The sequence below is a fragment of the Gasterosteus aculeatus genome, chromosome 8, assembly GCF_964276395.1.
Source record: "Gasterosteus aculeatus chromosome 8, fGasAcu3.hap1.1, whole genome shotgun sequence".
Lineage (NCBI taxonomy): Eukaryota > Metazoa > Chordata > Actinopteri > Perciformes > Gasterosteidae > Gasterosteus > Gasterosteus aculeatus.
In genome coordinates this window covers 23,339,486-23,366,474 of record NC_135695.1, presented here as the reverse complement: position 1 = coordinate 23,366,474, position 26,989 = coordinate 23,339,486, and the positions used below count along the sequence as shown (strand labels likewise).

Sequence of the window (26,989 nt, the reverse complement as noted above, 5' to 3'; positions counted from 1 at the left end):
AGTAAAGGTAGAGTCAAACAGTCACGTGACCAGGTCCAACCTCCCGCGGAGAGCTGCCACACATAATCTCCATGTTGGAGGGAACGTTACAGGTGGAGCCGGTTCTGGTTCTAGAAGGACAGACTAACCGTGTCCGATCAAGAACCGCCTGCCCCCCTGAGGTGAGTGTGAAGTGGGCTCAGGAGCCGCTGGGGGACTTTTCACTTGTTTGTGGAGACGTGTTTTTTTCCACGGAGCTCGACCTGCTTGTGCGACAACCCGCGTGCTTGAGAGGTGCGCGTACGGTAATCAGTCTGATCTAAAAAAATATCAGTAAGATCTAACAATAAATAATAAAGCTAAAAAGGACTCCGATCTGGTTTTAAGGTCCAAGGTGTAAACACTTGTACTTATTCTGTCGCGTTAAAGAGCGAGTAAGTTAAATCCCGAGAGGAAATTCTTTGGAACAACACGGACATGTCAAATATGTGCTCGATTATCTACCGAAGGAAACATGAAGACATTGTGCAAGTTTGTTTCATTTAGTGTCCACAGTTTGAAGTCCATCTGCTACATCAATGTAACTATGTCTTTAGCTGAAGGTGAAAGCACGGCCGCGTGGTATTTGAGTCTATATCGATGCGCATGGTTAAGTAGCAGAGGATCTATAAGTACTATCAGTGGATACCTGCTAAGGGGATTGTCCAAGCTATGCAGTCATTACGCATCTATTCATATATTAATGAATAAAAACAAAGCTTCCATAATTATACACACGTGTGTGTATTATTATATATATATATATATATATATATATATATATATATATATGTGTGTGTGTGTGTGTGTACAGTGTATGTATAAATATTTGAGTCGGTGTACATTAGCACGTTAGTTTCCCAACGCCGACTATTATTTTCAAGCGGTTTACTCTTTTTTTTCTTCTTTTTTTTAAAAGCATTTTTTATGTTTTGTTGATCACTGGCACTGAATATTCATAAAGTGGTTCATAGTCAGGGTGAGATGTTGATCAGTATTGGTTTGGGAGAAACGTCATCACGCGTTCCAACCAATGAGAGCATTGAAGGCGGGTCTTAAACTGCTGCAGCTGCTCACCTGAAACCAAAAAGAAATGGCGGAAAACCGGACGGTAGCGATCTTTTTTTCATTTAAATATCGTCCAGACGGCGTTGATGGAATCAATTGTATTCATGCTCTAACTACTGAGTGGAGACTGTTTCTCCCTAAAAAAAGAAATATGTTTCTGGTGGTACCAGTTTACCAAAAAAGAAAACAAACGTAACTGTTACTACATATATATTACTACTACTTTTTTACTACTTTATTTGATTCGACTGAACATTTTAAAGTTGAGATTTACAAGCAATATGTGAGCTGCTACTGTGTTATGGAAATACTGCTGTTAAAAAGCACATATTCAAAGTGTTCGCATAAAAAAGTGCACAATACACTTTTTGAATGAAATATGTGTGATTAATTGACCTGATTTTAATTTAGATTGATACTAATATATAATTAAAGCATCACTAACTCCCATGTTAGATATGAACATGTGACTTACTCAAAGGTTTTTTTTATGATAATAATCATAATCTGATGGAATCAGATATATCACCATAACTGATGTTGAATAATAAATTGTTCCGGAAATAATTTTGTTGAAGGGTTTTGTAATGCTTGTGTAATGCTACTGATATCACAGCAAAGTATATAATTTCAAAAAAAGGGAATAAATGTTTATTTCATAGATAGAGTGCGGGTCGGGATGTCGGGTTGGATCAGGTCCTGGATGTAAGCTGGACCCCATCCATTCACAGCATGGTACGTGAGCACCATGTTTAGAACTGGATGAGCCACCGGTACCAGTGGAGAGAGCGGAGGAGTGGAGGAGTGAGGGAGGGTTAGGAAGGTTAAAGACCAGAGGAGCTGCTGCATTCTGGATGAGCTGCAGAGGTGGAATGGTGGTAGCAGGAGACCTGCAGGAGAGAGTTACAGTAGTCCAGGAGGGAGACAACAAGAGCCTGAATCAGTACCTTCTTCTGAGTGAGAAGAGGACGTGTTCTCCTGATGTTGTAGCGCGTGTGTCTACAGGATCGTGGTGCTGCAGTGATGTTGGGAGTCAGGGAGAGTTGGCTGTCGATGTCACGCCGAGGTTCAGTCAAAGTGAGCGTTAACACGGAGTTGCCAAAGTTGACCCTCAAGTCCTGGGTCGGAGAACCTTTTCCCAGAAAGAGAAGTAGTTCACTCTGTCGGGGTTGATTTTCAGATGGTGGGCGGATCCACTGAGAGATGTCAGACACCTGGGTGTCCGAGTGAGGGACGGAGAGAATTAGTTGGGTGTCATCGGCATAGCTGTGGTAGGAGAAGCCATGCGAGCGAATGACAGCGCAGAGAGAGTTGGTGTAGAGCGAGAAGAGGAGGGGACCCAGGACGGAACCCTGAGGAACTCCAGTAGTAAGAGTACAAGGTTCTGACACAGATCCTCTCCAGGTTACCCGGTAGGTGCGGCCATCGAGGTAGGACGAGAGAAGGGAGAGAGCAGAGCCTGAGACACCAAGTTCCTGAAGGGAGGAAATAAGGATCTGGTGGTTGACTGTGTCAAATGCAGCAGAGAGGTCCAGAAGGATGAGGACAGAGGAGAGAGAGGCGGCTCTAGCAGTGTGGAGTTGTTCTGAGAAAGCAAGGGGAGCAGTCTCTGTGGAAAGGCCTTGAAGCCTGACTGGTAGGGGTCAAGGAGGTTGTTACGGTGGAGATACGAGGAGAGTAGGTTAAAGATCACACAAGAGTTTTTGACAAAAAGAGAGACTGGTCTGTAGTTTTCTTCAGAAGTGTTGAGGGTGGGTTTCTTCAGGAGAGGGTTGACTCTTGCCTCCTTCAGAGAATTGGGAAAACAGCCAGATAATAGAGTATGGTTGATGAGACAGGTGAGGACAGGAAGAAGGTCAGGAGCGATAGATTGTAGAAGATGTGATGGAAGGGGGTCAAGAGGGCAGGTGGTCGGACGGGCAGAGGTTACTAGGGTAAGAATTTGGTTAGGAGACGGGGGTGAAGGAGGAAAGTGAGGGCAATAGAGGTGAAGTTGGTGGGACACGAGTAATAGGAGGTGGGTTTGAAAAAGGAGCGTATGTCATATTTTTTTGGTAATGTAGTTGACAAAGTCTCCTGGAAGAAGGGGGAGGGCGGCGGAGGAGGACTAGGTTGGAGAAGATAGAATAGAGTTTTTTGGGGTTAGAAAATGAAGATTCAATTCTGGATTGGTAGAAAGAGCTTTTAGCAGCAGAGATAGAAGCAGAAAAAGAGGTGAGAAGAGATACACAAGCAGGTTATCAGGTTGTTTAGGGTTGTCTCCTTTCCGATGCTCGCATGGTGGCTCTCATGAGAGAGGGAGCGAATGTTGCGACGAACAGGCACAGAGTCAGTTGATGGGGTTGTTAGTTATAGAGAGTGGGAGAGAATAAGAAATGCAGAAGTGGTCAGACACATGAAGTGGAGTTACAGAGAGGTTAGTGGTAGAGCAGTTTCTAGTGAAGATGTAGTCAAGGTGATTGTTGGCTTTGTGAGTAGAAGGAGAGAGACTGAGTGAAAGAGCGAAAGAAGAAAGTAGGTGTAAGAGGTCAGATGACTTCTCTGTCTGCAAGTCACCCAGGAGGATGAGCGGAGGGACATTTTCAAGAAAATTGGACAGGAGAATGTCCAGTTCTTCCAAGAAATGACACAGAGAGCCTAGCGGACTGTAAAGGACAACGATAGTTAATTGTACCGAGTGAGTAACTGTCTTCTGCCTTGCGAGTAGCTGACTGGCAGTTTGAGAGGCCTCCTGTGACGAGGTGCTGGACATGAGTGGAGCGGGTGGGATCGGTGAGAGAGGAGAGGTTACGATAGAGAGCAGATCTAGCCCGAGGCCTGTAGTGTCTGCGAGAAGAGATTCAAACAGGTACGGGTAAAGGGGTCAAACGCAGTATTAAAAATGGCAGGCGCCGCATTCAGCCGCCCAGAAGACTCCATGAAAGACTTAGTCCTAGTCTTTGTTCAGCTCGTCTTGACTCCCACGAAAGACTCCCTAGTCTTCGTCCTGCGAGGCTATACTCAACCTCTAGTTAAGTACTCCCTCGTTAGTGGAAGTTCGCTACGCTGACCACTCCCCCGTCGTTTAGGGGACAAAAGGTCTATTGGCCTCGGCAGAAACTTCTGAAAATGCAAAACACCAATCGTCTGACACCCTAATCAGTGAACAATCACCATGTGGTGTTTTGACAGAGTTTAAGGATTCAAGTCTCTTCTGCTTCTCTTATCGGGATATTTAAGCTGGCTTCATTGCACAATACAAGTATCGCTAATTGAGACTCTCCTGCGCATCAAAATGTTGCTAATTGTTATGTCAAACACAACAGTTTCTTTTAGTTAATTGAGCTCTGAGTTGAGGGATATAAACCTGAGCTTACAGAGATAGCGCACACCGGAAAGTGTTTTACAACACTGTCTGCAACACAAGGTCAAAAGGTGAGCAGTCTCCCACAACCAGTTTCCTATTCAAACCCCCGTGATGGAGGACTCTTATAAGGGCGTACCTGAGATCAAATCAGGAACATTTATTGCCAAAATGTGTTAGACATACAAGGAATTTGACATGTGTAGGGTAAACGCACGTAAACGCAGTTTACGCACCTCTAGAATTTTGGAAATAGCGTTTACGCACCTATAAATAGCGCTTACGCACCTCTAAGTGGCGTTTACGCACCTCAAAGTTCCGTGCGCCTTGTATTCTTCCGTTGGAATAATCCGAAAATAAACTTGGTGTAATTTCAAAACAGCTAAGACTACGTTTCCTATTGTTGAACATATAAACGGCGTAGTCTGAATCATGTTCATCTGCGCTGTATTACGGCCTGTGAGCATCCAATCAGTGCCTTGCGGCTGCAGCAGCGACACCAATCAGGATCGCGCGCTCTAAAAGGACAAGAAAAACGCCTGCTGACGCGTAGATTAGAAAACAAGTCAGTTCTCAATGTGAAAAAAACCCCTGCTGTATAGGCTATTTATGATGTCATAGGTAGTACATGAGTGTTCCTTTAACTTATGTTGTCAGTGTAATTGACAGGCTGCTTAACTGGTTAACTCTTAAATTCAACATATTTGTTCAGGCAGTGAGAGGACAGGCAATGATGCAGAGAGCACAGAGAGAGGAGAAACACCAGGTCGAATAGAGAGAGAAGCACAGAGGAGCCATGAATTCATGGCTCCTCTGTGCAAGGCAGGACCTGTAAAATGGAGACTCCGTATGTAGATAGTTCTTAATCCGCAATTGTGTTGTTGTGTTGTGTTGACATACTTTTCTTTACTGTTTTCTTAAATTTAAAAAACTACAAACTACTAACACATGTATTCATTGTCATTGATTGTATATGACTTTTACTGATAACATAATGCAATATAGCCAGGACAGCCTTACAGAGTCGCGACGCTTTGTGTTGCGTTTGCATCGCGTCGAGGTCTGTATGATCACAAAATTCAGAGTTTACCCACCTCTAATTTTACCACCACAGCACTGCCGACAACCCTCTGATTGGAGGACGACCGTGCTCCCCCACTCACCCACAGTCACCCAATTTAACTCTACAGTATAAAATAGAAGGCTATTGGGATATAGAATAAACATTTAAAAGAAAAATAATATTAAAAAGAAAGTACACTGGCAAACAATCATACTCTACACAACTCTGTTGAGTGTATGGGAAAGTGACAAGCACGTACACACGAGGCAGCCATTTGCGGCGCGAACGTGGATATGAATCTTGGATGAAAACACGGGCGTCCTGGCCGCATGAAACCAGCGGACAACTTAGTCAGCCAGTTGGGTGAATCAGTAACAGCCGGAGGAGGCCTCGCCCAAACAGCACTAGTCACAGCTGTGTGATGAAAGCCTGTCTGTGCTTCCCACGCTGCTGGGTGGAGGCTCTTTACTTTGTAAATAGTGAGAATCCATGTTGGAGTTCTGAAAAGGGTGGAGGCTCTTTACTGTGTAAGTAGTGAGTATCCATGGAGGAGTTCTGAAGATGGTTGAGGCCTTCCTGAGCAGGCTATAAACATTGTGTCAGCCCAGGGGAAGTTGAGGCCAGATTCAGGGATAAAAAAGGCGTTTCAGAGATAGTATTTATACAAACAAAAAGTATCCTATTAATAACGAAGTCAGGAAAAAGGGCACTTAAGACAACTAATCAAAAAGGGTCCTCCTGCTTTGGTGAGTGACTGTGTTCTACTCCACAGAGTAACTGTTTCCTCTGTCCTGTTTGGACAGAGCAAAGGAGACTGACGAGTCCAGTTCGTTACCTCTATCACCTATTACTGGGTAATATACTCCCTCTATCACCTCCCCCAATCTGATCTTGGGGATCCGACTCCTGGGCTTGGTCTGCTTGCCTTTTGCCCCCTGGTTTGCCACAATATCCTCATGTGTCAAGTGGTTGTAATGAGAGGAGATGCGACTGGAGGCTTCTCCGGCGTTTTTTGCTGGTTCATGTGCAGCCTGTTTTACAGAGTTATCCCAGTTCTTCCAACATGTTAGGGGTCAGACGGTTCAGGGGAGAGTTCTTCCTCACCATAAGTCCACACTCTAACAACTTGGTTTCCACACATTGTTAACAAGGGCAGAGTGTCCAATTTATTCAGGTTTTATTCATTTAGATTTAATATATCTGTTCCCATACAAATTCCCCTGTCTAAATATAATTTAGAAAGGCTCATTGCTCTTCTAAAGTGACCTGAAAAAACCCGAAGTTGAGTAAATAATGGATAATTGTTGTTTGGTGGCCAAACACACAACTCCAGATGAATGGTAATTTTGTTGTTTGTAGTTCTTAATAGGTCAATAAAATATTTACCCTTACAGCATAACACCAAATGCCAACATGTCACATGACTCACTGAGTTTGCTCTGGCCACACTTCCCTGCTAAAATGTAAACTGTTCCCTATTTAGCCACTTGCTCACCTTTCAACAAATGTAACCTCTAAACTGCTTGACATTGAAGCTAGACATGCAATAAGAAAAATGTATATTCATTTAAATGAGGTAACTTCCCAGGGATGTTTCATATAAAAAGTGCAGAACTGAGCAAATGATGAAGTTTTGTGTAAAAAAAACTCACTGTGTAGCCCACCCCCCAGAAAAAACATATACGCATGTGCACATGTCAGTGTGTCCGTAGGTAAACAAGGAAAGAGAAAATAACTGCTGCTGCATGGCGCTTCTATTGGTTCAGAACTACCTGTCTGTCTGTCTGTCTGTCTGATAAAGAGTGAAAAACAACCTGCGCCCCAGCTTGAGGGAAAACTGATGAGCAGTCCTCTACATGCAGCAGCTCGCCCGCTGTCTCAAGTAACAGCAAGAAGGAAAACACACATTCAGAAACCGTATCTTTTTTTAATTTCGCGTTTGTTGAGTCTGTCAAACAGTAAAGGATTATTTTTTTTAATCTGCTGTATTTTTTTTCTCTCTGTGAGATAAAAATCCAAACAACACGTGCAGCATTCACCAAAGAAATTCCAGAGATGGTACAATGTGGTCTTTAGATATCCCCAAACCTGAACTGATACCCTTCTGACTTGCAGATCCTGCTAAGCCCACAGGAAGCAGGTTCTTATCAGGGAGGAGGACAAGAAGAAACAGGGCTTTGTGAATAAAGTAAGTTTGTGATTTAACTGGTATCGTGGTGTGTTAAATTGAGGTTTATTGAGCATTTGCTTATCTTATATATTTCTTATGTTTTGCATTAGTTTTAAATAGATGCACAGTATGACTGAGGATTTTTTGTTTCATGTCAGCTTTAAGAAGCAGTTCTCTGGAGATCGGTCTGAATGATCTGACGTCTGTGCTTCTTCCTCATTCCTGCTACTAATGTTATGCACAGATTTATTATATCACATGAATATCAGTGGCAGACACAATCAAATTGCAGTTTTTGGAGATCTTGATGGGTCATTAACATCAAACATACGCAAAAGCAATGGCAAATTTACTAAGCCTTATAAAATCAAATCATTTCAAATTTTGAGCGTTAAACTCAGTCTCTCCTTAAAGATATCAACCTCTTTAATAAAGTAATGCCTAGATGTTTTTATGTCTCCTAGAGATGAGCACCTTGAAGATGGTCTTCTTCAGTAGCAGTGCAGCATGGCCTTTGCTCCTCCTTCCTGTAGCTCATTAACGCTGCAGGCTACCGCCACATAGATAGTTCCTCACCAGGCAGGATACCTCGCTGCCGCCACCCCCGGCCTGGTTAAACGCACTTATGAGATGCCTCAGCACCTGGCCTGGGACCTAGAACCATGTTCTGCCTCTGATCGGCCGCTTTGGTGGCAGAGCTCAACAGGAGGAGCGAGCCATGTCTTCTTTCTGGACACTGAGCATCGTCTGTGGATTGATGCTTCGTGTTTCATACGGTGCACTTAACACTCACTATGGTGCCCCACGAACGACCGTCCCCTATCAGAGTGAGTTGTCAATGCTTAGCCACTAGAACATTTTTTATTAAACATTTACTCCTCTGTTTGACCACTAAATACTCAAATGTGGAGCAGCTTCACCATGCATGTGAATATTTTGAAAAATCTAAATAAGCAGTGGAACTTTAACTTCATACTTTTTCTGCCTAGCTTGGACAAGCTTTTAGAATTTCAACAAATTAGCTTTTTAATTTGTGCTGTGGGAGCATTTTTGTGCACACAGTCGCAACAGCTACAATGCAGATAAGTAATGTAGACGCTCTACTTTATTAGTGGGGACAAAGTTGTTCAAAGAAGAGGGGATTTTCAACTACTCTACTATGCTGTTGAGAGAGGACCTGGGTGTGCTGCTGCTGGGCGCCCGAGAGGCCGTCTACGCTCTGGACATCGACGACGTCTCTGTGAGGAAGGCAGTGGTAAGAACCATTCAAAAGGAAAAGGAAAAGTCATCAAAATGTGTTCTTATGAGCTATATTGTGTTCAAAGCTGTTTTAAAAGAAGGAAGCCTGCAAGACATGTCAACACTCATTTTCTTTTCCAAGATGAAATAACTCAATGAACATTTCATTAGTGCAGGTCAAAAATGAAAGTTTTCTTACCATGAGTTATATCAGTGGGCCAAACATTCACAAACCACTGTGTTTGGCCTCTTATCTGAAAAAGGCTTTTGTCCATCTGGACATTGTTTTTGTCAGGATAAAGGGTTGTTCTAATGTCTAAAAATCAGTTTACATGTTACTGGTAAAGAAATAAATCCACAGAAAACTTTTGAAATTTCCTTAAAAATAAGATAACCAACATCCCCTTAAATGCTATAATACATGGAGATATCACCCTAAATTCACATTTACGTGATGGCCCGTTGCGTTGACCGTAAGCATGGTAAGCTTTACGTTGATAAGAGTGAGGAGTTCGTTTTCCTGAACAGGTTTTTTATGAAGGCCTCAGAGACAATTGACTCTGGAATGCTGTGCTTGTTTCAACCACTTTTTTCCTATTGGATCTGACTAAGCCGACGTGGAAATGATCGACAGCTTTCTTAGCCAGCCAGAAGGCACAATGGTTTGAATGGAGGCACGCGCACTGATAGACCCCTAGTGGTGCTCAAGCACCAACCATTCTGCCCTGCGTAAGAAAAGTGCCCCTTCTGCTGGACCCCAATTGTTTCTTCATTCAATATTTAAGAATAAAAAATACTCTCTCTGCCATCAATTCCCCCAAATGTGTTTTGATATTTGACGGGGCATTTGTTTGAGTTCTTGTGAGAATTTCGTCCCGACATGCACCGCGGCGCCCCCCCCCCTCCGCTCAGTGCGCGTGCTGAGCGCCAAACGGCTGCAGCGTCGGACAAAAAGGTGACGACGGTGTCCGTGTGTCCCCAACGTTGTTTGGTGATCAATTAACCACATTAGCGCCACTGAAAACGTTACGTCGCAACTGGTTTGACATTTCCTAAAAAATAAACAAACTCACGAAATCCGTGATTTGGCAGCTCTGCCGTGTTTCCTGTCCTGTTTACTGACGTTTGTCATGTTTAATCAAGAGAGTGACACAGACAAGCAGAGACTTTAAACGTAGTTTTACTGTCTACAAATTTGACAAGTTCACTAGTTTTGTTTAATTTAACTAAATTATTCAAATTAAAGGTCGTAAGTTGAGCTACATGACAGCCTGGTGAGGTATATTATTAGTGTTATGCTGCTTAAGGTTCAACTCTGTCAGAAAACAGTACAAAAACAGTTATGCATAACATCGATTCATCTAATTTACAATATTTTCAGCATAATGCCAAGAAAAGACAGACTGGGCAGAAGGACTGGGAAAATATCCTACTGCGTTTTTTGTTTGTTTATTTTATTATTAATTTCATGAATAATTTTGAGGATGGGTGCCCTTTTGTTTTGGTCTGAGCACCTGCCCCCTAAGATTTCTGTGCACGTGCCTGGTAAAACGGCACTTGAGACTGAGGATCAGCTGAACCCCCCCCACTAACCCTAACCCTAACTCAAACCCTAAAACTTGCGCTCTTGTGGTGCGCATGCTATGGCGGCTGCACGTCTCTCACAAAAAGAAAATGTATTAATTGCATAATTTCGTTTAGTACACAAAATTGGCTTGGCTTGATTGGCTTGTTGACTCACATGATTTTGGTTGTCTTGGATCACAATTGAATTGTTGGTGTGTATATATATATATATATATATATATATATATATATATAAACTGCATTAATTCACAAGCCGTGAAAGAAGGGCCTTATTCGTGGTATAACCTAACACTAACCCTTTAAAATGAAGTGATGTGTGACCCCACTCACAGGTCACAGTGGTGGAGCAGAGTTAGGGTTAGTCTCCTATGCGAGGGTTAGGGATAGGCCTCCTATGTGTATTCTACACTGACACACTTCCCTCTGATAATGCAGGTATATTGGCGAGTCACTGAGGATAAGCAGAAGGAGTGCACGTACAAAGGGAAACATGCTGAGGTTTGTGAAAGAACTTGCATACACTTACTTTTAGTGGCAGCAGTTCATCTATGTGCATTAGTAAATAATTTATATTAGAGCCTCTTCAAGTCCACACAGAAATCTTCTAAGCGTTTGGCGTACAGCTTCAGATCTGATTTTATGGTATGCTATGTGTCTGACCTTGACTAGACTTACTTTGACCGTGAATAACTTTTCACTGACCTTGTCTAACCTTTCTCTGACCTTGACTAATATTGCGCTGACCTTCAAAACCTTGCTGTGAGCTCTGCTGGATCTGGTTGCAGGTGGAATGTCGTAACTACATCCGAACCCTGCACATAGTGAACAACACCACGATGTTTGTGTGCGGAACAAATGCGTTCAGCCCCATCTGTGATTATATGGTGAGTCAATAAGGTGTCTTAATTCAGATGTGTCTTGGCATGGTTTAAGTCATACTTATTATCAAAAGTTTATTCTTCATGTCAAGCAGCTGGTGCATTACATTTAGCAAAACCATATCCTGTTGGTGACTAGCCAGTTTTTTTGGCCTCTGCTCCAAAAATGGCATACCCATGATAAAAACGTATAATAACTCTGTAACTTGGACAATTTTTTTCTGTCAAAACAAAGGGGATTACTAACATTACATTACATTACATTACATTATGTAATGTAATGTAATGTAATGTAATGTAATGGATTACTAACAACCCTATAAGTTCTATAAAACATGGAGATACCTAGCTAAAAACATCTGTCATAGCCCAGGTTGTGGACAGTCATTGTGGAAGGTTTTACTTTGATAAGTTCTCATGACTTGTGGTGAAATCCTCGCATGTACTCTGAGATCAGAAATTCCGGGCTGTGGTAGTCCAATATTGTTCAACCCCCTTTTAGAATAGTTTGATCATATTGGATTTGAGTAGCATGACGTTGTTAAGAGCGCCAGCTCTCTTAGCCACTCAGAAGCTAAAACAGCAACGTTCGTCTGAGATACAGATATCACGAATACTATATTGGTTTTCTGCCTCATCTTTTTTGTTAGCTTCGACCAATTGTTCAACTTTTGCACGGCCGGGTGTAAATTATCTGAAGGAATTTACATGATTTTTCTGTCAGGGCTTGCTTGAGTTGTGATTGGATTTTCAGCTTCAATATTGTAACTCAAGCTTGGATGTTTCCAGAGATATGCGTCACTGGCATTATTATATATATATAATATATTTTTTTTTTTCAAGGCAAATGGTTTAATTATTTGCACAACCCGATTCTGTGTCCAGAACGGGGACATTGGAAACCAACGGGTCCATAGATCCTTTAAAAGTCAAACATCTTTTTAAAAAACTCTTAATTGTATTACTTTGGGTAAATTATTATAATAGTCAGCAAATTTTCTCAGCAAGATGTCTAATTTCTTCATTTCCTTCACTGTCACGGTGTGTGGGTTAGTTATTTCCTGTCTTATTTTGTAGTTTCTGCTTCGTATCTCCCTGGGTAACTTCACTTCCTGCCTGGTCCTGTCATCCCCTGTGATTGTCTGATTGTTTCCACCTGTGTCCAATCACCTGCACCTCCCTAGTGTATTTAAGCAGTGTGTGTCGCTTGTCACTTGTCGCGTCATTGTCTATTGTCCTGGATGTTCCTAGTTCCTGCCTGACTTTTGCCCCGGTTCCTGTGTGTGTTTTTGCCAGTTAGCCTTTTGCTTTTTGCCTATTAAAGTCTTTTGTGCTTTTGAAAGAAAGTCAACGAATAATAGCAATCCATCCATCCCTCCATTGTCCTCCTCTTATCTGGGGTCGGGTGGCGGTGGCAGCAGGACAGCAGGTTGACCCAGACTTCCCTATCATCAACATGTTCCAGCTCATTCTGGGGGATCTCGAGGCGTTTCCGGGCGGCATCCTAGTTTGATGCTTGAACCGCCTCGGTGACTCCTTCCTACCCAAGGGAGTAGCGTCTCAACTCCAACTTCCCTCCTGATGTCCGACGTCCTTTTCTAAGGCTGAGCCCAGTCAACCTTCGGAGGAAACTCATTTTAGCCTCCTGTATCCTTGTTGTTGGGGTCACGACCGAGAGTTTCTACCCTCACTCGTAAACGAAACCCGGCGATACCTGAAGGCCTTTGGTTACGGTAGGCCGTCCGTCCCCATCCCGAGAGAACAATCCACTGGTTTTCGGCAAAGCAGCATCGCCTTAGATTTGGAGGCACTAACCCTTATCTCTGCTGCTTCACTCTCGGGTGCATTTCCCGAGTGAATGCTAGAGGTCACTGAGGAGGCCAACGGGGACCACATCATCTGAAAAAAGCAGTGTGGTGGCCTGCTTTTGCACTTCCTCGTTTCGGTGGCCGGAACTCCGCTTCCTGACTCACACGTTGTCGCTCCCATAGAAGACACTCAATGCTTGTGTTCTCATTTACATTCTTTATTTAAGTTTTACATTTGGTCTTTTCATTTGATCATGATTAACAGAGTGGACAACGTAAGGTCGAAAGACTGTGCCAATGTCCCGTCCAATACAAAAGCCAGCCCCCGTGCCTCAGGCCCACACATCTAAAAAATCATAAAGAAAGTTATTTCAAATATGAACAAAAAAATACATTAAGTGAATACACATAATTCCTACCAACAATACAAATAAATGATTTGTAACAAAACAGAAAATATGGCTCCAACAAGCAGAGAGGCAATCTCGAGCTCCCCCGGACCTCCACTGCTTCCCTCCACTGCTTCCAAATGCGCCTAGATAACCAACCGGACCGGTGATAAAGGGAAGGTCGGACACAGTTTCTACTTTAGTCATAGATAGACGGCAAGTCTATGTATGAACGAACCATTTTTAACATGCTGATAGACTCCTACAATACAAAAAGTTTTTATGTTTTTCTCCCTCTTTCGCTCTGTCTCTGCCCCCCACCCCCTCACAGACGTTTGTTAATGGGCAGCTAAGACTGGAGGGAAAGCAGGAGGAGGGAAAGGGGAAGTGCCCTTTTGATCCTTTCCAGAGATACTCCTCCCTCATGATCGGTGAGTGAGTGAAAGCTGTCGAGTGGTCAAAGTGCACCAACAGAAACTATCTTCAGTTTTATAACAGTGGCTGAATTTTCCATGACAACTGAGCAGGGTTACAAATCGCCTCCTCACAGTGCTGCCTGCTCACTCTACATATGCATATGCTCCAATCACTCAGGCAAAGTCAGTCCATAAGCCGGCGTAAAAGGATAATATGAATAATGAATCTCCAGGAACCCTTCCCCTAACCTGTTGTTCCTGTCCAACAGGAAGTGACCTGTACTCTGCTACATCCATCAACTTTTTGGGCTCTGAGCCGGTGGTTCTACGCAGCTCCGACTTGTCTCTCCGCACAGAGTTTAAGAGCTCCTGGCTCAGTGGTGAGTCTTTTCTATGATATTTTATATAACAGTTTCATATGATTCAAAGCTAAGAGGAATCTACTGTAGTTACACAATTGATGCAAGATCCAGTACTTTCTACAGGACTAATGTAACTGAGGGTCTACTTTCTAGATTTACCCTGCTGTTTACATTTATTTCTTAATTTCAGAGCCACACTTTGTGTACATGGACTTTGTGGGAGAGAGTTTTGAGAGTCCTGATGGTGATGATGATAAGGTGTACATGTTCTTCAGTGAGAATGCCATGGAGTACGACTTCTACAGCAAAGTAGCAGTGTCTCGAGTGGCTCGAGTCTGCAAGGTAGAGTTAGATAACTCGTGAATTACGCCTCCCCTTCTGACCCTCTGGTTGCCATGAATAAAAGGACAGTTGTCTCTGTGTTCAGGGGGATATGGGCGGCCAGAGGACGCTGCAGAGGAAATGGACGACGTTCCTGAAAGCCCGCCTGGATTGTTCCCTCCCTGAACCCAGTCTGCCCCCCATTGTCCAGGATGTCTTCCTGCTGGAGAACGAGGACTGGAGGAAGAGCGTCTTCTATGCTGTGTTCACACCGCAGTCGTACGTGCTTATGTAACAGTTTCATGTCTAAGGATGGGGGTTGACCTTTAGGTGACCTCTGGCATGGAAGGAAGTCTGCTGAACAGCTGAATTTAAATAATCTTTTTGAGTCACTCCAAAAATCATCCGTATACTTGATAATAAAAATTGGATAATAAATGTCTTTGGTTCTGTGTTTTAGAGGCTCGTCCCAGGTCTCAGCTGTGTGTGCATTTAGGGTGTCAGACATTCGGCACATTTTCAACAAGGGAAAATTTAAAACCCCGGTTGCCGTGGAGACGTCTCACGTCAAGTGGGTGATGTTCACTGGAGAGGTGCCGGTCCCCAGACCAGGAGCAGTGAGTCTTCACACTGAGCCGTGAGTGATGGTGGATATGAAAGCCTTCCAGGTGTTAATAATAAATTTGCTTTTCAGTGCATCAATACGGTGTCACGTCAAATGGGGATGAATCGATCTCTGGACCTTCCCGACAAAACCCTCCAGTTCATCCGGGACCGGCCACTCATGGAGGAGGCGGTTGGCCCGCTGACCGGAGGCCCGCTGCTAGTGACGAGCGGAGCTCTGCTTACCCGGGTGGTAGTGGACAGCGTGATTGGGCTGGACGGGAGAAGGCATGCAGTCATGTTCATCGGCACTGGTAACCTAACCCCCTAACCTTTATTGCTGGGAGCACAAACCATCTCAGCCATAACCATTGGCACCAATGATAAGCAATATCTGTAATGCACAAAGGCGGACCTACACCTGGTGGAATAAACTAAACTATTGGTTTTCAGGGTTTCTCCATTATGTAAAACATTTAGTCAAAGTCATTAATACTTGTCCCTAATATGACCCACCGAGTGTGACCTTGAGTTTGTGAGGATCTCTTATGTCTCCACGGTCATGAGTTAAGCTACAACAACAACGTGCAACATAAATAAATGTTTTGTTTTATATAAATATCGTAGTATGCTAGTAGTATTGCTAAAACCTTAAAATCTACAACACACTTACAGTGCATCCGGAATGTATTCACAGCGCTACACTTTTTCCACATTTTGTTATGTTACGGCCTAATTTCAAAATGGATTAAATACATTATTTTCCTCAACATTCTACACACAACAACCCATAATGACAAAGTGAAAACAGTTGTTTGCAAATTTTTGCAAATCTGTTAAAAATAAAAAACGAAAACATGTATATAAGTATTCACAGCCTTTGCTGTGACACTCAAAATTTAGCTCAAGTGCATCCTGTTTCCACTGATCATCCTTGAGATGTTTCTACAACTTGATTGGAGTCCACCTGTGCTAAATTCAGTTTATTGGACGTGATTGAGAAAGGCACACAACTGTCTATATAAGGTATCACAGTTGACAGTGCATATCAGAGCATAAACCAAGCCATGAAGGCCAAGGAATTATCTGTAGACCTCCGAGACAGAATTGTATCGAGGCTCAGATCTGGCCAAGGGTACAGAAATATTTCTGCAGCATTGAAAGTCCCAATGAGCACAGTGGCCTCCATCATCCGGAAATGGAAGAAGTTTGGAACCACCGGGACTCTCCCTAGAGTTGGCTGCCCAGCCAGACTGAGCGATCAGGGGAGAAGGGCCTTAGTCAGGGAGGTGACCAGGAACCCGATGGTCCACCGTTGTTCTATGAAGAGAGGAGAACCTTCCAGAAGGACAACCATCTCTGCAGCACTCCACAAATCAGGCCTGTTTGGTAGAGTGGCCAGATGGAAGCCACTCCTCAGTAAAAAGCACATGACAGCCTGCCTGAAGGACTCTCAGACCATGCAGCGTAAGAGTGTGACATCACCTTCCTCCAGCTCTAAACGGATAAAGCCCTTTTGATTGTAAGCTTTAAATACCCATTGGTATAAGAGTTACTTTCATTTTTCTAATGAATGCTTATTGTCTCCTGATAGAGAACGGTTACATTCAGAAGGCTGTGAACTATGCCGGAGAGATGTTCATCATTGAGGAGATCCAGCTGTGTGAAAAGCCTGTGCCTATTAGCACTTTGCGCCTCTCCTCCAGCAAGGTAACTGCTAATAAGCTCATCACCTCGTCAACTATGGTCTCCGAGCTCATAATCAGCTATCTGGCACAAGTTCGTGGCTGGATTTGCATTGTCAAAAAAATGACCTAGCGTCTATTCCTAACCACTATTTCTTGACCTCCTTGAAAAACATAACGGGGTCAAGGAAAGATGGTTGGGAGGATTCATGAAAAGTTAGGAAAAGACAGCTGTGGATTTTAGGGAATCAGACTCTCTTTCACTAAGGTACGTAGTGATGCGTCGGGAGACCCAAGTTACTTTCGTCAGTTAGCAGCGGTAAAACTACAATTTCTCTGAATATGGACTACAAAGAAGCATCATAGATATCATCATGTGTTGTTACAGTGCCGAGTCATGCAGACGACATAAACAACCAGGTTCAAAGTATTACTTTATTAACAAGGTGGCAACATAAATTAGCTATGCTAAAAGTTACTTTCATACACTCGCATGTTTCCGAATGATAAGTCACTATTTAAATATTGCCACCACAAAGAATTGTGGGACCGAATTATCTCATTTCCTTTTGCAAATGATGGTCAAGTGGTTCCTATGCTAAAGGAGCTAAGTAAGGAAGCATTAAAGCTCTTTTTTTAGCATTCGAGAATTCAAACAGCCTGGGGGCCACTTACACTACTTCCAGGTCATTTCACTCACTTAGGAACCTTCCTAAGCAAATTTTACAATTTGAATCCAGCCTACAGTATATCTCCACTAAAACATGATGTCACTCAATTGCCTATGGTCAATTTGTGTGTGTGTGTGTGTGTGTGTGTATCAGGGCCAGCTGTATGCAGGCTCAGAGTTGGGTGTGGTCCAAATGCCGCTCAGTAACTGCAGCCGCTATGACTCCTGTGCTGACTGCATTCTGTCCAGAGACCCCTACTGTGTCTGGGACTTCACCCCGAAGCTGTGCTCCTCAGTACACACGAGCACCGCCATACAGAGTCTGGAGGAGGGGGACACAATGCCGTGCCCAAAGCCAGGTACGTTGGCTTGTGGTGGCTCTATCTGTGAATCGTGTCAGCATGAGATCATCTGACCATGTCTGCATCCTCAGATCCAGTAGTAGCTGAGAACTTCCTACTAGTCACAGAGAACAACATCCAGCTGCCCTGCCAGCCTCACTCCAACCTGGCTCAGGTCATGTGGCGATTGTCTGAGCAAACACTTCACTCCAGCAGCAAATACCACATCTACAGCGGCGGCCTTCTCCTCCTCAGCGCCTCTGATTCCGACGCAGGGCTTTACTCGTGTGACTCGGTGGAGCTGATCAGCGGGAGAGCCTACAACCGGACTGTGGCGGTTTATCGGTTACATCTCCACTCCGGCTCTGAAGCAGCAGGCAGCACAACTCCTATCTACGAGGTGACAAACTCCGTGCAGAGTCCCAACACAGCAGGACCGGGAGGGTCGGACATGCAGGACCCACCGTCCCCCGAGAACCAAAGCGACCCGGGAAAGGTGACCCGGCTGGAGGTGGCCGTGGCTTCTCTGTCGCTGCTCTGTCTCTTCCTGATGGGACTCTTGTTGTGGATCTGGACTCAAGGACGTGCACGGGAGTGCTTCAAGTTAGCAAAGCGCCCCGGTGAAAGCAAGGCCAAGAGGCAGTCAGCCGAGTACATCCACATCCAGAACCGGACTTCAGAGATAAACCTCCAGGGGGCCGAGCATCGAGCTGTTGACTTCAAAAGGAACGGGGAGCAGAACATCTCAACCCTCGAGGGTCTGGGATTTATATACGATGAGTCAGAGATCTGACATCACCAACTACCTTTAAACAGGTGTGCTGCTGGGGATTAGAGGGTTTCACATCAGGGTATCTTCCATCATTTCAGGGCAGCTCATCTTCACTGTAAATATATATATAATATATATATATATATGTATTTTTAGCATTGGAAGGGGCTTAACACTGCTGCACACATTAACCGAGGAAAAGTATCGTATCACCGGAGTACTACCAGCCTGAAGTACTACAAGTCTGAATTACCACTAGAGTTCTTAGTGGTCGATGTGGCGCAGGGGTAGAGAGGGTGCGCTGGGAACCACAAGGTTGGCGGTTTGAACCCTGGCTGCCCCATATCATCCGAGAAAGATAATGACCAAGAATGTGTGGAATGGTTGTGACGGTTCCCTCGCTTCTGTCTGTTTTTTTTAATAGCAATTTGTTTTGCTCTCATGGTATGTTGTTGTCGCAATGTTGTTCAGTTTGGTTACCGCTACTACCCGTTCGCCAAACTACTACCCCTTCCCCCCAGGACCGACGGCCAGTGGCGTGGGGGTCTGTACTCATGCAACATCCTCTGTCCCAAAAGCCTCACATCGGCACAGGAAAAGCTCCCCAAAAGATGATAAACCCTTCGATGGGGAATGGCTAATTCTATTATCGTTGCCTAACAATAAGTTCAACAGTTTGATTATATTCATTGAATCTTTACTGTTGTGTGTTGGAATGACATGTATGTAGTGCGGACTGATTTACTAAGTACCAGGGACCTCATTTATAAAACCTTGCGTAGGATTTGCGCCAGAAGTGGCGTACGGATGAAACATAGGACGTGCGTACGCACAGAAACATTCAGACTTATAAAACGTCCTACGCAGTTTTCCCTTTAATAAATCACAATCACTTCTAAATGCAGCGCAGCTTTTGCGGCTTCATGTCACGCCCATAGTTGCCCATATATAGTCTGTGGAACGCCCACAAATGAATATTCATCGATTGCAAAATCATGACAAACACTGAAGAGGAAAACGAAGAAACTTAACTTTACTCAGTGTGAAGTGGAAATGATCATCGGGAGGTGGAAAGGAGAAGTCTAATGCTCTTTGGAGGGCGCAGTGTGGATCACTGATGCCAAAAAGGCACTCGAGTGGCAAAAGGTTGCAGAGCAATGGTCTGACATCAAAGTGGATGCAAAAAAGCGTTTAGCGCGCCATCGCCAAAGTGTGTCTGTCCCGGGGGGGGAAAGGAGACACCGGAGCTGTCCCCTGCTGATGAGAGACTGGCGCCAGTGATTGGGGATCGGGGACAGGGTCTGGGCCAACATCGGCGTCAGGGGGTCGAGGCACGTTTGGAAGCTGTGCCACATTATGTAGCACAGCACACGCAGCACGATGTTTCACACCTTTTCAGGAGTAAACAACAACCTCCTCCAGTGCAGTCGAGGCAGCGCCGTCTGCCCTTAAACAGGCCGATGGTGCGCTGCACTACAGCGCCAATCCTTCCATGTGCCACGTCTTCTAAGAGCGCAAGATCAGCGTCATTACGCATTGTGACGGCATCATGGCATTTTATTACCGTCCATCTGATTGCATCTGACAAGCAACAGCTGTGTTTAGAGGATGAATTGCATAACATGCCAATATTATTGCAGAACATATTTCACTTTTTGAAAATGTGTTAATTTGTATTTCTGTTTGTTTTTCACTGCAGATTGATCAATCGGGTGTTTGTGTTATTTATGAGAGGCAGTATTGGCATTTCTTTTACACAACAGTCTAGTTTTACACACTTTCTCACACGTGCATGTTTCTTGCATTTGCCGACGGTTCTCATATCACCCGTTTTTGGGTCTGAGCTTGCGTGAAGGACGGCCCCAGATTATTAAAAACACACATTTGACCACGGATTCTTTTCAGTGTAACCCTGGGGTCATAAAACAAGATAATCTGAATCAGTCCTTGAGATGCAGAAAACACACAAACCATTCTGACAGAAAACCAGAAAAACTCAACATCTACTTTTTATGACACAATTCAATTAATGCAGAGGGAGAGAAGCGATTTGGTGAATCGATGAGAAATCAGAGGGAAGGAGAGTAAATGTTTCCAATTGCTGTTCACTGAAAGCACAAATGCACAACAAAAAGGCTTTTTAAGGCAAAAGTCATGCAAGATATTTTAAAGATATCAGGCAATATTAAGGCGCATTTCAAGAAATTACAGCCAGAGCAGGTGACACTGAGTATCAAAAATAAAGAGAATAATACACCCAACAGAATTCCGATGGTTCTTTGGGGCTCTATTGTTATGAAAGGGATAAGGGGGTGGTTGTTTGGCACAGTACCATTCCTAGTATGATGAAACTATCAAAGTTTATAAGGCACTCGCCCTACTGATACACAATTGCATCTTTGCAACAATTTTGAGCATAAAAGTGTCTCTCATTCATTTAAATAAACTAGATGTAAACACAACCTGAAATGGAATGGCATTGTTGGAAGATATAACCTTTGGTCACAAGCGGGTACAATGAAATAGAGCTGTGTGTCTCCATCTAGACATGACTCCCAGTTACCCCCAGTGGCTGTTGTCGGGGTAACTGGGCACTGCCGCCGGGTACTGGGGTAAACTGGGACCTTGGGCTGTCTGGGTGACAGCATTAAAGCCCGCCTCTCTCACTGGGGCACTCTTCCACAGGCCGGTGCTCCACTCCTCCTGAGCGCGCTTCATGCTGCCGCCGCCGCCACGGTACATCCTGTGCACCTGTGTGGGGGACATCATTATTCTTTATGTATATGACAGACAGGTGTATGTGGGGGTGGTTAGGATGTACATACAGTGCCTTGTATTGCCCCCTTGGACTTTTTCCCATTTTGTATTGTTACAAACTGGAATTCAAATAGACTTTTTCCACAACATGCATAGTACTTTGAAGGTGGAAAATCTGTTAATGATGCATTAGTGCCCCTTCCACCCCCAAAAAACAAATACCAAAAATACGAGTAGAGACCCTATTTACTAATTATGTGACTTGAAGGCAATTGGGGACACCAAATCTTTGTGAGGGGTTTTACAGTAAAGGGGGTGAATACATATGCACATAACACTAGTCAGATTTATTCCATGACAAAATGTAGTTTTGTCGTTCAATTGGGGTTCAAGCTCATACAAAGCCCTGTGTGTATATATAACTCACCTTGATAAGGACTAGGGCCATTAGAGCCGTGACCGCAGTGAAGAGCAGAGTGGTGATAAGCATCACAATAGCTGAGCCCACATTGTAGCTGAAAAACATCACGGTGGCAATCCAGCCGCTGGGACGTAATGGGGAGGTGGAGACGTGTGGGTTAGTGTATCATAACGTAAGCAAATAGAAAGCGCAGTTTGATACAAATAATCAAGGTTATAAGGAGCCATTAACGGGATAGTTGAGATGTTATGAGGGGAGGTCCTGATCCATATTTAGTTAAGTAGGTTGGTCTTATGAGAAGATAAAAGATGACTGCCGCTTCCAGCTGTACATGATGCTAGCCTGTTTGATAGCTTTGTCGCTCATTCGGGGAGCGGACTTCACCGCCTGCACATCATACTTCTCTACCAAGGGAAGTGTCCCAGGACACCAGGGCACCGCGTGCTCAAGCACAGTGACTGGATATTCAAAAAAAAGGAAAATATGGTTGTATGCTGTTTGTTAGAAGTGCAAAGTCTTTCTTGAACAGGTCGCAATATAACATTAGGTACGAGGATGTCTCCTACAGCTCGTACCCACAGACAGGGTTACTATTAATGTATCTTTATCATCTGACGGGGTGGTGTAACGCTGATAGACACTGCAGTGTAACACTATTTTGTCGGCAAAGTTGAAACGTTTGCGTTTGTATGTAATACTGTGGCGCAAAACGCTCGCGTCACGTTTGGTGTGAACATAGCATTACATAACCCCTAACCCTAAAAGAAAGGCCGACCTGAAATAATCACCAACAGCCTTAGACTATGTTCAGGCTATCTATCTATTAATCCTGCCTACCTACCTACCCATCCATTTATCTATCAATCTACCTACCTACTCATCTACCTAGTCTCCTACCCACTCATGGATCTATCTACCTAGTCACCCATTTATCTACCTTACTACCGATCTACTCATCTATTAATTTACTTACCTATCCATCTACCTACCTACTCATCTACCCACCTACATATCGCTCTACTCATCCATCTAGCTATTCATCTACCTACCTACCCATCCATTTATTTACCTTTTTACCTACCTACTCCATTTATCTACCTACCTGCCTGGCTTTCTACCTAACTGCCCTACAGATAGAAGTGCGATCTTCTGTAAACTCTCCTCCTATCTCCACCATAACAACCTCCTTGACCCCCACCAGTCGGGCTTCAAGGCCATTCCACAGAGACTGCTCTCCTTGCTGTCTCAGAGCAACTCCACACTGCTAGAGCCGCCTCTCTCTCCTCTGTCCTCGTCCTTCTGGACCTCTCTGCTGAATTTAAAACAGTCAACGGCCAGATCCTTATTTCTTCCCTTTAGGAACTTGGTGTCTCAGGCTCTGCTCTCTCCCTTCTCTCGTCCTACCTTGATGTCCCCACCTACCGGTTAACCTGGAAAGGATCTGTGTCGGAACCTTGTCCTCTTACTACTGTAGTTCCTCAGGGTTCCGTCCTGGGTCCCCTCCTCTTCTCGCTCTACACCAACTCTCTCGGCGCTGTCCCTCGCTCGCATGGCTTCTCCTTCCTGCCTGTCTGATTGACATCTTTCGGTGGATGTCCACTCACCATCTGAAAATCAACCTCGACAAGACTGAACTACTTCTATTTCCGGGAAAAGGTTCTCCGACCCAGGACTTGAGGGTCAACTTTGGGAACTCCGTGCTAACGCCCACTTTGACTGCAGGAACCTCGGCGTGACACTCGACAGCCAACTCTCCCTGACTCCGAACATCACTGACAACCCAATCCTGTAGATACACGCCCTACAACATCAGGAGAACACGTCCTCTTCTCACTCAGAAGGCAGCGCAGGTACTGATTCAGGCTCTTGTCATCTCCAGCCTGGACTACTGTAACTCTCTCCTGCTACCACCATTCTACCTCTGCAGCTCATCCAGAATGCAGCAGCTCCACTGGTCTTTACCCTTCCTAAGTTCTCCCTCACTACTCCACTCCTCCGCTCTCTTCACTGGTACCGGTGGCTCATCCAGTTCTAAACATGGTGCTCACGTACCATGCTGTGAATGGATGGGGTCCAGCTTCCATCCAGGACCTGGTCCAACCCGACATCCCGACCCGCACTCTCCGCTCTGCATGTCATAAACTGCTTGTTCCTCCTCACTGAGAGCAAAACACTCGACTAGATCTCCACTTTTGCTGTCCTGCTCCTAAATGGTGGAACGAGCTCTCTGAAGACATCAGGACCACAGAGAGCCTTCAGACTCACCTCGACTAAAGACTAACAAATTGTAGCACTTCAATTGTAATGGTTGTAACGCCACGTATCTATAGCAAATTGTGAATTGGCTTATTTGAAGAAATTGCACACTCTTGTTTCTTGTTCTTCTGAGTTTGTATCCGTATGGTTGAAATGCACTTATTGTAAGTCGCTTTTGATAAAAGCGTCAGTTAAATGATATGTAATGTAAAAGTGGCCCCTAATGCATTGTGACCCTGTCGCTGGTAAAACTAGAGCAACCATCATACAGTCCTCACCTTGTCCCCCATCCAGGTATTCCAATAGTCTGAATGAGGGCTAAGAGACACTGGAGGAAGAAGATGAAGAAGAAGGCCATGAAGTTGAACGAGCTGTCGGCTCTGTGAAGAAAGGGTAACGTGTGTATACAACGTGGCTCTTTTTTTTTTTGGTCACATCAAACACAATGTGGCACTGTTTTACAATCACACTGACAGAGGAGTGGAGATAGAAGAGGAAAGCAGCTGGTTGTAATACTTTACCCAGAGACACTTTAAACCGGTGACTCACCTGAAGGCTTTGTAGAGGGGTCTAAACCAGCAGGTGTAACTACACGGACTGAAGAGGATCAACCAAAGGAGGGAGAAGCCAAAGTTGGCTGCACTTCCCCCTCCTGCCCACCAGGCAACACATGAGATCACATTCAAACATAGTGTGCCTGAATACACTGGGAGGAGGGGGGGGACACACACAATCAGGGTCAGGGTAGACTTTAACAATGGAGAGTCTTTTTATGAAATGTGAAAAAACATACTCATCCAAAGGGTGTAGATTCTTTTCACTAACTGCTGGTAAAGTTCAGGAATCTCCTCTTCAATGTTCTGGTAAAAACATGACTTTATTCTCATGAACGGAGGCAATGGAGGGAAGTTATTCACCCGATCTGAAACAGGAAATATAATATTGTATATGTAAATTAGATCAGGACAAGTTAACGCCGACAATGATTGTATCATGCGTTAACATTTTTTTTTGTTTGAGAATTCAGAGGGGTTTAACACTTTGCACATATAAACCAAGAAAATGGAGAAAATTACTGCACTTTTAAATTAACATTTTAATTTTAAATCTCTACTTCCGCAGACTACGTTGGATGCGATGTGCGGAAGAACTGTCGACAAACCAATGCAAGAATGAAGCATCCTAGAATCACAACGCATGAGTGTGTTCGAGCCTCCCCGAGCACCAACTGTTGTTCTCACTGATGACATGCAGACTCACACAGCAGTCTGAAGTACATCATCTGCACCCTGTGAAAGGTGGTTCTCTCTTGCTGGTCATGTTGTTCAGAAGAAGAAAGGTTCTTCATCATCTGAACATTACTTTATTAAAATTAAATATCAAAATTACTTTTTTTTTTCTTAACAACTGGCTCGGTGCAATGAGGAAGAAAATGTAAAGTCGCAGGAATGGATTAAAAAAAAGTAGATGTTAAAAGTTAATTTTGTCATTGAGTAACTGCTCAACCTGCATCAGTAAAAAAAAAAATCTTTGAGATTCAAAGGAAATCCACATTCTTTACAAACTAAAAAGTCATTTTTTGTGCTAGAGCACTTTAACCTCACTAACAGGGACCCTTACTCACAATTACTTGAAACATTTCTGTCATAGGAATTGCATGTATTACACATTGTTCATTCTGTACACATGACATCCATTGTAGTCTGTCCATCCCGGGAGTGGGATCCCTCCTCTGACGTTCTCACTAAGGTTTCTTCCCTTTTTTCCCTCTTGGAAGGGTTTTTTCATTTTTTGGGGAGTTTTTCCTGTGCCGATGGTGGGTTTCGGGGCAGAGGATGTTGTATGTGTACAGACTGTAAAGCCCTCTGAAGCAAATTTGTAATTTGCGATTATGGGCTATACAAAATAAAATAACTTGACTTGACTTGACTTACTACTGAACATATGCTGCATTATGCATCATGCTGTTCCCTGATAAAATATGTTTTTTTGGTACCTGTTCAGAAAAAAAAGAAAACAAATGTATGTAAAGAGATTGCCTGTTACATGTTTTGATAACATTAAAATAAAAGCAGGCAATACACTCGTTTTTATGTATTATTCAATTTTGCGCGTAATCCGATGAAAAAGAAATCAAAGCCCCCCCACCCCCTTCTATATAGTAGGGAAACACTGGTTTATCACAGACAAACTGGTAAGTAGATAAATAAATAAACGTTTTAAATGACAAACCTCCCATCTTAAATTTCCAATTTCTCCCTGGAAAGCAGGAAAAAGAATAAGTTAACACAATGTATTACCGTTACATGATGGTTCTAATTAACTGGTAACTAATGCTGACAGGAACTCATTAAATTATCCAGATTACTTTATAAATGTACGTGCGTGTGTTTAACATGTGTTTGTAGTTGTCTTTGTAAATGTAAAGTTTACATGCGTTTACATTGTCTAGGGTGATAATATACAGTATTTAACGTTAGCTAACGTCAAAGCACGTTTTTGGACAACTCAGTACCGTTAGTAATTATTTATGTATACAGTGATTTGACAAAGAGTTAAAAGGCTTCTACACCAGCAAACCTATGAGACACTAAAAATAGAAATGTTAATATTACCAGAGTACGGCGTTTGTCTCTACGTTTTCGACGACAACTGCAGGGGTCCGGGAATCATTTACGATGTGCTTTTTCTGAGCCCCTCAAATATACTGCGCCTGCGCAACATCGTAGGGCTTGTAGTTTTGAACATCTTTCAGCCAACGCGCTCCGGGGGCTGAAGAACTACAACTCCCAGGATTCGCAAGAGCGGTAAACGGAAAACGC

The 26,989-nt window shown here is 43.8% G+C and overlaps 2 protein-coding genes across 10 annotated transcripts; one reads left to right on the top strand and one right to left on the bottom strand.

Annotated features, from left to right (window-relative positions):
• The first annotated feature begins 28 nt into the window (after positions 1–28).
• Positions 29–26,091, top strand: LOC120824129 (semaphorin-4E). Of its 7 annotated transcripts, XR_013468534.1 has the most exons (18): positions 29–161; positions 7,608–7,680; positions 8,127–8,489; positions 8,775–8,917; positions 10,924–10,986; positions 11,274–11,372; positions 13,895–13,994; positions 14,249–14,359; positions 14,532–14,683; positions 14,769–14,941; positions 15,123–15,279; positions 15,357–15,579; positions 16,860–16,975; positions 17,775–17,979; positions 18,054–18,777; positions 23,634–23,761; positions 24,462–24,560; positions 25,290–26,091. XR_013468534.1 is itself a non-coding variant. In XM_078107842.1 (16 exons), exons 4-16 carry the CDS (start codon positions 8,381–8,383, stop codon positions 18,752–18,754), a joined length of 2,352 nt encoding a protein of 783 aa, XP_077963968.1. In that variant the 5' UTR covers positions 41–161; positions 7,294–7,374; positions 7,608–7,680; positions 8,127–8,380; the 3' UTR covers positions 18,755–21,195. The 7 variants fall into 7 exon arrangements, 5 of the variants coding, with proteins under 5 accessions (XP_040040659.2, XP_077963970.1, XP_077963968.1 ...); XR_013468535.1 differs by lacking the exon at positions 23,634–23,761; XM_078107842.1 differs by lacking the exons at positions 23,634–23,761; positions 24,462–24,560; positions 25,290–26,091 and adding an exon at positions 7,294–7,374 and having other exon boundaries at positions 41–161; positions 18,054–21,195.
• scamp4 (secretory carrier membrane protein 4) lies at positions 20,730–26,923 on the bottom strand. 3 transcript variants are annotated; one of them, XM_040184720.2, is made up of 8 exons: positions 26,783–26,923; positions 26,400–26,426; positions 26,102–26,163; positions 24,961–25,089; positions 24,717–24,873; positions 24,446–24,547; positions 21,918–22,035; positions 20,730–21,484 (listed from the first exon to the last, which is right to left on the bottom strand). In XM_040184720.2, exons 3-8 carry the CDS (start codon positions 26,118–26,120, stop codon positions 21,293–21,295), a joined length of 717 nt encoding a protein of 238 aa, XP_040040654.1. In that variant the 5' UTR covers positions 26,121–26,163; positions 26,400–26,426; positions 26,783–26,923; the 3' UTR covers positions 20,730–21,292. The 3 variants fall into 3 exon arrangements, with proteins under 3 accessions (XP_040040654.1, XP_040040657.1, XP_040040658.1); XM_040184723.2 differs by lacking the exon at positions 26,102–26,163; XM_040184724.2 differs by lacking the exons at positions 26,102–26,163; positions 26,400–26,426 and having other exon boundaries at positions 26,783–26,904.
• Positions 26,924–26,989: the final 66 nt, after the last annotated feature.